Source organism: Podarcis liolepis, assembly GCF_965112155.1.
Source record: "Podarcis liolepis genome assembly, chromosome: 1".
NCBI lineage: Eukaryota > Metazoa > Chordata > Lepidosauria > Squamata > Lacertidae > Podarcis > Podarcis liolepis.
Window position 1 is genome coordinate 20256061 of NC_139554.1, and position 11874 is coordinate 20267934.

Consider the following 11874-nt stretch of genomic DNA (forward strand, 5'->3'; position numbering starts at 1 on the left):
TATAGATTCTGGACCAAGGACTGGCAAATCTGTCAATTTTTAAATCCAATTCTCCACATTTCCACCTCACTTTGCATTTTTTAAAAAAAGTTTTAATGAGAATTCATCAGCATTTTAGTGCAATTTTCTCCCGATATACACGTGCAATTTTGCCTAACATGCACTTTTTCTTTTTGCAGTACGCTTTCCCTTAATATCACGCATTTCTGCATGTTATTTTCACTAATATATACACCTTCACCCACACTTTACCCTAGTATCTGCATTTTTGTGCACAGTACTTGGCTGGAGAAATGTGTGGCAAAATTCAGAGAAGTGCAAATTTCAAAGGAGGGCTGTTTCGGTTTGTGCATTGTTTCGGAAAGAACGAATTATGTAGGTTCACCATTTAATGCAATTTGGATCAAACTACTCATCTGTCGTCACCACCAGTGTGGGAAAAACATTTCCCGAAAATCTCCTAGAGTGTTTCCCCAAGGGAATGGATGTCTATTGCCTCCTCCTCTGCTTCGTGCCTGCATCTACCCACATCTGCCCACTGGCTGTGCTCCACAAGGGCCAGATCTGCCACCCCTCCCAGCTACCCCTCCCAGCTACCCAGAGCCATGCAGCCCTGAGGAAACTGCCTCATGGGCAGACTAGCCCAGCTTGGATCCTAAGAAGAATCACATTTTCAGTTCTTCTTGCAGCCCCAAGCCTTAAGGTTCAGGTAGGCATATGCAGCAGGTGGCAAACGATTCCTCACTGCCTTGTGATATTTAGTTGGTCCGAATAAAAGACATTGCACTACAGTTATTTCTAGATTCCACCCCACCTTCCAAGGGGCCAGCATGCATGACTGCAGCTTCACCCTTCTCCCCTCCCCACCAGGCTACTGTATTTTTCTGTGTATAAGATGCCCCCATGTATAAGACAACCCCTATTTTTTTAACCAAAAATTAAGAAAATGCACCATGCACTATCCATTTATAAGACGACCCCTTATTTTAAACTTCAAAAATTTAGGAAAAAATATAGTCTTATACATGGAAAAATATGGTATATATAGGAGAGAAATAATGCAACTGAAAGCCACAGACACATTCCTGTTAAGAATTAAAGAACTAAAACAATTTAGTGGGGTTGACTGTCTGGTCATCTGTTGCACGAAACAACAACATAGTCAAGCAATATGTTCCAAAGACTATCGTTTCCAACACAGAGCAAGCTTTTGTGGACAGGCATCTGACGAAGCCCATTGGAATGGCACGGACAGATCTCAGGTTTGCTGACTTTACTTTGCTTCCACCCTACCCACCAGAAGCCTGAGGTCCCTCAAATGAAACCAAGTGCAAAACTGGGGCTTTGGGAGGCAGATGAAACCGAAGCAAAATGGCGCCCCAGAGCCAAGCGATGGGACCAATTACTTACTGTTTCCTGTTAGCCATATACGGTGGTACCTTGGGTTGCATACGCTTCAGGTTACAGACGCTTCAGGTTAGAAACTCTGCTAACCCAGAAATAGTACCTTGGGTTAAGAACTTTGCTTCAGGATGAGAACAGAAATCGTGCTCCAGCAGCACAGCAGCAGCGGGAGGCCCCATTAGCTAAAATGGTGCTTTGGGTTAAGAACAGTTTCAGGTTAAGAACGGACCTCCGGAACAAATTAAGTACTTAACCCGAGGTACCACTATACTGACATAACCTGCATTGCACAGATTCAAATCTACATTTTAAGGTACCTTCCATGAACTTCCTTAACTTATCTTAGGAACCAGGTCAACAGCTTCCCATGAGAGAAACCCAAATACTCACACTATGAAGGTTTGCTGCCAAGCATCAAAGAAGCTGTGTGTTTTTCATCTCTGAGCAGTCTGTGTGCCACATCTAGGCAGGTATTCATGCATTTTTAACATGTGGCGTCTCCACCAGGTTCTCTTTCCCCCAACCCCTGGAAAAAATATAACCACTTTCTCTTTTTAAAGCTCGTTTCCTTGGATTTGTTCCAGAAAAGAATACATTGCCAAACAGGAATGGTACATTCATTACTGTCATGGATACTTATACACAGGCCACGAGCGAAACCTGGAAGGCCTACATGTGCAAGCAGATAACAGATGGGATTCATTGTTTGCTCCTCCTCTGTTTCTAAGATCTAGAAACACAAAAGGACCATGCAATCGGCATGAGCTCCACTAACAGGAGCTCAGTAATTCTGCCTTGTTCCCCCTTCAGTAACATTTGAAGACCACAGATCTTCAGATGCTGTGCCTCAGAAAAAGACAGAGAAAGATAGAGAGCTTAAATTGCCTCCAGCTACCAACTTTCCCTTGCAAACCTCGTTCAGAAATGATTGTTCCTAGCTCCCGAGAGTCAACAATAAGGCTCAATACACCTCGCCACCATTCCATGCCTACTGACAATGTGTTCTTTTCTTTTTTAAAAATTTACCATTACATTTATATCCCACCTTTTCTTGAAAGAACTCCAGGTGGTGTCCATATTTCTTCCCCCTTCCATTTTTATCCTCACAACAACCCTGTAAATTAGGCTAGGCAAAGCAAGAGTCACTGGCCCAAGGTCACCCAGGGAGCTTCACGGCCGAGTGGGGATTGGAACCCTGGTCTCCCAGCTCCTAGTCTGACACTCTAACCACTACACCACCCTGGCTCTCTGCAACACACAGGTTCCTGTAGAAAGAGACACTCAAAGGCAGGAAGTGGGAAAACTCTTGGCCTAGAGTAAGGTAATGCTGAATGGATAGCTCAGTCAGCAGAGCACGGGACCCCTAATCTCAGGATCTTGTGTTTGAGCCCCACGCTGGGCAAAAGATTCCTGCATTGTAGGGATTTGGATTAGATGACCCTTGTGGTCTCTTCCTAGAATCATAGAATCATAGAGTTGGATGAGACCACGAGGGCCATCGAGTCCAACCCCCTGCCAAGCAGGAAACACCATCAGAGCACTCCTGACATATGGTTGTCAAGCCTCTGCTTAAAGACCTCCAAAGTAGGAGACTCCACCACACTCCTTGGCAGCAAATTCCACTGTCGAACAGCTCTTACTGTCAGGAAGTTCTTCCTAATGTTTAGGTGGAATCTTCTTTCTTGTAGTTTGGATCCATTGCTCCGTGTCCGCTTCTCTGGAGCAGCAGAAAACAACCTTTCTCCCTCCTCTATGTGACATCCTTTTATATATTTGAACATGGCTATCATATCACCCCTTAACCTCCTCTTCTCCAGGCTAAACATGCCCAGCTCCCTTAGCCGTTCCTCATAAGGCATCGTTTCCAGGCCTTTGACCATTTTGGTTGCCCTCCTGTGGGATGTATCTTCACTGAAGCAGTCAAAGACAACATTTTCCTGTTGCCTGGAGTGGACACACAGGGGAATGTAGTTCCAGACAGGGAGGACTTCCTAACATACCTGTTCTGGAGCCTCCTCCCTCTGTGTGTGACCAGGTAGATGGGCGTGATCCTAGCAGACCCTGTAAAAGGACAAGCCATGCAGCCATCTTCCATTCTTCCATTTTCTCCTTTCGGACTCCTTTCCTGGTTCTTAGCCAGCACATGGCTCACTCTTACAGAGGATGGAACTCACAAGGCCTAGCTCAGACTTCTTTTCTCTACAATGTAACTATAACCACAAGATAAAGCCTGACTTCAGATTACTGCTGTGAACTGAAGGTAAGTAAACTTTACTCTTACTTTTAAAGAAGACTGTCGTTTTATTATCATTTTAAGAGGGAAATAAAGGGGAAACTTACCAGGAACAATCCAGACTGGATTGCTTAATTTAAATGATTGTAATGAATCCATCAACTTGCTTCCAGCAATCTGCAAGGGAACCTTCTCTGCTGCTTGCTCACTAGAGCGAGTGAGGAGGGATAATATTTAATCAATATATCCTCTCCTACCTTCCTCAACATTCCCACACTTCCAACACTCCAACTCTATGGTTCTATGATTATGGAAGCAAAACAGCTCCCTGGAAATAGGAAATTATTCCAGTGGCTCCCCTTCCCATTCTCTCACCAAGCAACAAAGGCACAAGACAAGAATAGCTGGGAAACAAACTAAACTTTAGAGAAGCATGCCATGGTTTGTTTGATCAACTGTGGGGAAATTCATGGTTAACTCAAAGTTTGTTAACCAAACTATGGCTTAGTGTTATGTGTATACCAGGACAGGGGTTGTAATGGAATTGAGAAATCTATAAGAGGAACACGCTGCAACCTTTCGTTGCAGGTCCCACCTGGTTCCTGCAAAAGCAATTCAAGGAGATGGTAGACCTTATGAGAGCAAGCTATATTGACCTCTGCTTCAGTTACATCAGTTCGGTAGGCTTGTGAATTGTGAATGGGAAGCAAGGTTTGAATTGTGAATGGGAAGCAAGGTTTGAATTGTGAATGGGAAGCAAGGTTTGAAATCTTGCTCTGCAAAATGCAAGCAACTCAGGACTGAGGGAAGTTCATTCTTGCCCCCAAACGTTGCAGTTTGCATCCTTCCCTCTATAGATTTTTTTTAACCGATTTTTAAAAATCATAAATATAGGCCACCTGTCGGGCAAAAATTCCACACATTTTCATAAATATTGCAAGCAGTTTTTATAGTAGGAAACCATTTCATGTTTGTATCAGAGCAGTGCACATGAAGAACAAAGAGAGGGTATGATAAACATGCAATCCAATACATAAACTAAATACAATGTAACATACATAGAAACTGGTTTCCTCAATGTGAGAAGTGAGGTTACAGGAAACCAGGCAGCAGGCCTTCTTGGCAGTGGTGCCCACGCTGTGGAATGCCCTTCCATCAGATGTCAAGGAAATAAACAACTATCTGACTTTTAGAAGACATCTGAAGGCAGCCCTGTATAGGGAAGTTTTTAATAGTTGATGTTTTATTATGCTTTTGTTGGTAGCCAGAGTGGCTGGGGCAAAACCAGTCAGATGGGCAGTATAAAAATAATAAAATTATTATTCTTGCACTGTAGGAGGTTGGATTAGATGATCTTCATGGTCCCTTCCAACTCTACAATTCTGCGATTCTAAGATGTCTTATATATAGTGGTACCTCAGGTTAAGAACTTAATACATTCTGGAGGTCCGTTCTTAACCTGAAACTGTTCTTAACCTGAGGTACCACTTTACCTAACCTAATGGGGCCTCCTGCTGCTGCCACCGCAAGATTTCTGTTCTCATCCTGAAGCAAAGTTCTTAACCCGAGGTACTATTTCTGGGTTAGCGGAGTCTGTAACCTGAAGCGTCTGTAACCTGAAGCGTCTGTAACCCGAGGTACCACTTTACTAAGTCAGGTTTTAGGCAAGGTTCTCTCTCAGCCCTACCTACAAATGCCAAGGGCAGAACTTGGGACCTTCTGAATGCAAAGCTACTGAGCTATGGTGTAAAACAACCACGTTATTTTGGCTCTCCCTAAAACCAAAATACACCATGCAAAATGTAACTGAGTAACTGGAGAGCCATTTCGCAACTGGTCTTCATCCCTTCCTAAGAGAAGAGACAGGCATTTATGTCAGGCGGGGGGCGGGGAAGCCTGTCAGAATTACCAGCAGACAAATATTTCATCTCTCCTTAATGCAGCCTAATTCAATTTAACGTGAAATCACCTGACATAAGCTCGAAGCTTTGCAATAAGTATGAATGGGCCAGACAGCTAGATAGTAACCAGCAGGCAAGAATATATTGGCTGTGCTCCTTAAGCTACTGTTAAGATGCCATGTTTGAGAAAAAGGGAGAGAAAGCGTGCCAGTAATGATCAATGACAACTGGAGGTGCTGCTTATTACTGAGATTTCTAACTTCAGCTGCCCTTATGGCAAAGAAAGAACTTTTCAAAACATACTCTGGGTACCTACTTATCCAGGAGGTGGGAACTTTGATTCAATCTACTTTGGTGAGTGGGGTTCCACCACCACAACCCACCTTTCCAAACAATGAGCACTCTAAGATATACACCTACACACAGTCCATTTTAATTTATGGGAACCACGCAAAAAGGCACCCATGCTCTCATGCGCCTCTTGTTCATTTCACTAGGAGTGTGAAGGACGATTTCTTGGTTGGTCATGCCCAAAGATGGCTTTTCTTCTTCTTCTTTTTACAAGAAGAACAGTAGAATTACACCAGATCTATTGTCCTCGGTGTTCGAAACTCCCAATGTTCTAGGAGCATTTTGCGACAAGGAATTTCATTAGCGCGAGCGGTTTCTGAGCTCTGTGCCTAAGATTTCAGATTTAAAACTGCAGAGTGGAAGGAAAAGAGGACCTTTTTCTGCCTCCCCACGTCCAGCTACTCTCTGAAGACTGGAGAAGAGACCCTCTTAAGAATATTAGTGGGGTGGGCAGGGGAAGGACTAAACCATGTGAAAAATGAACATAATATTTTAGCTGCATTTCATTCATTTTCAGCTTTGTATTCTTGTTATTAAAAAAGTGTGCCGAGACATTCCGTTATTGTGCCCATAACCTAGGTTTAAGGTGCCATTTAGCTCCTAGCTTTTATATCTCAGTTCCTAACACTGATTATCCTATGACCGACTTCACTGACACTATATGAGGTCAGTCAAGAAACCAGCTGGGGAGATAAGAATCAGCAGGAGCTTCCTCCTTTCAACTCTTCCATATAGGAAATTAAACTTTAATCCTTCATTGAGGCTCTACTAAACCTTTTGCCATAAGGCAGGGGTGGGCAGACATCAAGCTTGAAGAATCGACTGGTTTTTTTACCCTAGAATACTGAAGTCTGCCAGCTGGAGCCTAGTCCAGTCCAGTCCAGAATACATATCTATGATTCTGTGAAAATAGTGGTTTAGGAAAGGGGTGGATACACCCTTAGAATTAAGGAACAGAGCACCTGTGGTATGCATGTCTAGGAACTCAGTTCTCAGTATTCACATATAAAACTGCACTCGTCATTTTCCCTTAAGTCCTTGTCCCCCCACTCATATCAGCAGCTAACTCTCTCTCTCTCTCTGTGTGTGTGTTATTGTTGTTGTTGTTTTTGTTGTTGTTGCTGCTGCTATTGTTAAACAACCATGTGTTGGAAATCCTTGGTTATCTACTGCAAGCCAGAAATCTAACAGTAGATCGAACTTTGCTAACCTGATACTTCCCAGATGTTTTGGACTACAAATCCCATCAGCCATAGTCAGCATGGCTGTGCTGGATGGGTAGGTCAAGACACAGAGGATGGAAAGATGGATGGATCAGGAACAGAGCAGCACAGTGGGGCTTATTTCTCAGTAGACAAGCACAGGTAAAGCTCCAGTCTTATATCTATATAATGGGGAGTAAATCTCATTGAACTTAGTGGGGCTTACTCTGAGTAAACATAGAGGATAGTGCTGTTACATTATATATACATGGAAGTACTGGGGGGGGGGGGTTGAAAATTATTCCTACCCATTTGCTCTATCCCCAAAGGGAAGTGTACTTCCTCATGTTACACACCACCAAATCTAATTATCCCACAGAACAGGTTTCCAAGCATACTGAATTCTGCATACACCCTGAGACCTTAGGGTGACGGACGGGTAATACATTATTATTATTAGAAATGCAAATTATTAAGTGGGACTGAAACGTCTTAAGCAAATGAAAGAAATCAGTGCAGTTGGAGAATTCTATTATTTGCTGCTGCAAGGCAGACGCAGCCCTTCATCTCCTTCAGGGGGAAATCGGCTTGTTGCATTCAAAATAAAGGGAGAAATAAAAATCTTGCACAAACCTCTTTATCCCTCCATCCCCACGTTCTTCTCAGGGTTATTTCACTAAGCCCTAAAACCTCTTGTTACTGGAAAGTAACAAAGGGGGAGAGGGAGAGGGGAGAGACAGAGAGGCTTCCCCACTCCCCTCCTCCTGTCCCTCGCCTAAAAATAGAAAAGGAGGGGGGGCAGTGCATCTCAAAGCATCCACCCAAAAACCTGTGCAACCGCAACACCCTTTCCTAGCGAGGGGCGGCTTCGAGGTCGCCCCTCTATCCAAAGTCTCCTCCATTCATTTCACTGTATTCACTTGTATCCCGCTTAGTCGCCCAGAACCTCAAAGCGGTTCCGCTGGAATCCTAAGCGCTTTACGCAAAATCCCCTTTCATTCATCACGACGGCTACGGATGTCAGAGATGGATGACCCACGCATCTTGGGGGGGGGGGTACCCGCTGTTGCAAACCACCCCTCCCAATATTCGGGGGCGCGGAGAGGGGCGGTTCGAAGGCTCAGCGGACCCTCGACGGGGTGGGGTCGGGACGCCGCCTCTCGCCATTTACCTGCGCGGCCATAAAGGAGAGATCCATGGTGCTGCTGGACCCCGAGGTGCTGCTGCCGCTGCTGCTGCTGGCGCTGTTGTTGTTGGTGCTCCTCGCCGAGCTGGCGGTGAAGCTGGTGCTGAGGTTGCTGCTGCCCCCCGGCGTGGCTTCGTCTCTGGGGGGCTGGGGAGGGGCCTCCCCCAGCAGCAGCTTGGGGCGCGTTACCAGTTCCAGCTCCCTGGGGTGGCGGAGCCCGCGCGGCTGCCTGGCTGTCCCCAGCTTCCTCGGAACATGGTCTGCCCCGATGCTGGCTGTGGCGGCGGCGGCGCCAGCTGGAGTCTCCACAAGCAACTAGTCCGCGCGAGGAGCCGCCTTCGCTGCTGCCTGGCCACGCCCCCTTTCCCGGGCCGCTGAGTCGCAGCAGCAGTAGACAAAGGGGTACAGGCTCTCCTCTCTCCGCCTCCTGCTCCGGCTTCTGCCTTGTGCAAAGGAAATTGCTAAGCCAGCCAACCACCTGAGTCCCCAGCTACGATGCCAAACACACACACATTACGCACACGCAGATGGAGTGATGGACTTGGCAGGTCTCCTGTGCCTTAAAAAAACAAAAATGCCTGGATTATATGAGAGGCAGGCAGACGTTCAACAGGTCACTTCTGTTTTCCCAGCCGTACAGCATCTCCGTTGTTCGTAAGCACGCATTAGATTTTCAAAAGGCTTTCTTTCTTTTTATTTTTTACAAGGCGCCTCACCAAAGACTCCTGAGCAAGCTGCGCAGTTATGGAATAAGAAATGGCTCCGTTGGTTAGAGCGCGGTGCTGATGATGCCAAGGTTGCAGGTTCGATCCCCGTATTCCTGCAATGGGATCGGGGTGGGTGGCCAGTTCCCAAGACCCTGTGATCTACTCACAGAGTTAAAATCTGGCAGTAGTCTACCCCCTTTTGGGGGGTTCAGGTCAAAGTTGTTGAGCTTTATTTGGGAGGAGGAAAGCCTCCTTTTTAAGGGGTGCAGGCTTCTTTGGGGGGAACCGGTGATCTACCACAGATGTCCAGTGATCACGATCTACCTGTTGGACATACCTGGATTAGATGATCCTCCAACTCCTTTCCAACTCTACAGTTCTATGATTCAAGAGGACTTCCTGTATCAGGACTTGGTTATGTAGCAGGGAGCAGAGAGTAAGGATAAAGGAACAGTTCTCTGCAGGGAGAGATGTAGAAATGGAGTGTCCCCACCCCTCACCCCACAAGGATCAGGAGTGGCCCTGTACTAAATGGTTCAGGGTGGTGAAAACAAGGTAAAGGGACCCCTGACCATTAGGTCCAGTCGTGACCGACTCTGGGGTTGCGGCGCTCATCTCGCTTTACTGGTCGAGGGAGCCGGCATACAGCACATGCACACTCTAATAAATCAGGCCTTTGGTTGATTTGGTTGACATCCTATGCCTTTTCAAAATGTGGGTTGGGGGGAGGTGTTTATTAGGTGGTTGTTGTTCTTATTTTGATTATGGATTTTGTGGTTTTATATTTTGATTTTATTCTGTAAACCGCCCTGAGACCTGCAGGTATAGGGCGGTATATAAATTCTAATAATAATAATAATAATATTGTCAAAACCAACCCTTACCAGCACGCCACACTATTGGCAGGTTTATTCATTGTCTGTAAAGTGCATTGCAACCATGAGACTTCAATATATGTACATTTTTATTATGTTTTCACAAAGTTCCAGGCCATGTTGCTGTTTGTGTTACCATATGTGGGGACCCCTGTTGTTTGTAGTTTTGTGGCCCTGGACCAGTGCACTGCCTCGTTGCTGCAGCGAGCTGGATGAGGGGGGAAATTCAGTCTGAAGCCTCGGAAGGGGGAGGGCTCTGTGGGCGAGTGGCTCTCATGCCTGAGAAATAGGTCAGTTGCCTGTCTGGATTTGGGTGCCCTACCTCGGAAGGAGCAGGTACGTGATTTAGCAGTGCTCCTAGATAAAGCTTTGTCACTAGAGGCTCAGGTGTTGTAGCAGTGCAGAAATCTTTTTCTCTACCCACTTTTTCCAGGCCATGAATAATTTTATAAAACTTCGATCTTGTCCCCTTGTGCTGCAAACTTTCTGTTATGTACTGAAGTTCTCACCCTGGGCCAGCAGGGGGATACTGTAGATAGTTTTCACTCAGGTCCGCATATGCAAATAAGGAATTGAAAGCGACGTTCAGTGATTGGATAGTTACAGAAAGTTGTTACTGTTGCGTTGTAGTGGAGCTCTATATAAGCAGGTTGGCTGAACCCTTCAGTCAACCCTATATAAGCAGTTGGCTGAACCGCTCAGCTGGAAAGGGGAAAGAGGGTGGTCCCCGGGCGTGCCTGGCCTTAAGTAGGCTAGGCCACGCCTCCCCAGCCCGCCGATTGGTGGGCCGGGTCGAAGGCACGCCCAGGGATTCCCTGGATCTCTCGGGGGCAAAAGGCCAGCCCCCGCGTGTGTGGGAGGGGGTAACCCGCAACCCCCTCTCCTCCCAAGCTCGGAAATGGCTTTGGCTGAACCCTTCAGTTCACTTCTGTTCTGGCCTGTGAATAAACAAGAGCTGTCTGAAGAATCACTGTGTCGTCTGATATGTTCACCCACAACTTAACACTTTCCTCATAAGGGATTCTCTAATTAATTCTCCTAAATAAAGAAACAAACAAATAAGATATCCCCATGCCTTAGAAGAGCCTTCATCAACCAGGTGACCTCTGGGCAGCTTAGATTACAACTCCCATCACCACCAGACAATAGGGGGCACCAGGTTGGCAAAGGTTGATTTAGTGCCTTGGACAAATTATGCAATACGTAACTCGACATCACCTGGGAAGCCAAATGCAGGCTGCACTATCTTATACATACTATCTTATACATGCTTACCGGGGAGTAACTGAACCGTCTCAAAGACATCACTTACTCAAAGATAGACTATGGATTATTAGAGTGCTTCGTGAAGATTTGCTTTAAAGCTGTTTACTTCAAAAGGGGGAGGATAGGGTTTTGTCCTCTCCCCTTCCCCGCTCAGAGCACTGGAACATACGTCAATTAGTGAATCGTTGGGTTTGTCAGATTTCCTGCGGCATAGTAGGAAATCCTTTGTTGCACTGAATGTGTGCATAAGCTCTGCTTTTGCTTCATAAAGCAGATCTAACGAAATTTGACAATTGAGTCTGGCTTCCAAAGAGGATTTTTTTAAAAATGTGCTCGTATTTATGTGTGTTTGCATTTACTGTATGTTGTGTGCTAGTCATGTCATGTACTAGCAATTCAAAGTTCTCCTTTCTTAGACCTCTTTTAAACTACTATGTCATGTACTAGCAATTCAAAGTTCTCCTTTCTTAGACCTCTTTTAAACAATACAAACATTTGAAATGCAAGGATTAGCTTGCTGGATGGGACGCATGGCCCAGTTAGCAAAGTTCCCTGTTTTTAATCTCACAAGATGGAGAGAACCATCCACCCAGTGGCGTAGCATGGGTTGTCAGCACCCGGGGCAAGGCAAGTAATTTGTGCCCCCTAACCCGTGGATTTGCGCCCCCTAACCCGTGGATTTGCGCCCCCTAACCCTAACCCCCAGGTGTTGCGCCCGGTGCGGCCGGCCCCCCCTGCACCCCCACGCT

General features: G+C 45.9%; 1 protein-coding gene across 1 annotated transcript in view; it reads right to left on the reverse strand.

The window, feature by feature from the left end:
• LOC310707124 (uncharacterized protein C14orf132) overlaps positions 1–8709 on the reverse strand; it is a 39664-nt gene extending 30955 nt beyond the window's left edge. The window contains exon 1 of the mRNA XM_083503895.1: positions 8263–8709. Coding sequence (XP_083360021.1) covers positions 8263–8289 — 27 coding nt within the window. The 5' untranslated portion in view covers positions 8290–8709. The remainder of the gene's footprint in view (positions 1–8262) is intronic.
• Between the last annotated feature and the right edge of the window lie 3165 nt (positions 8710–11874).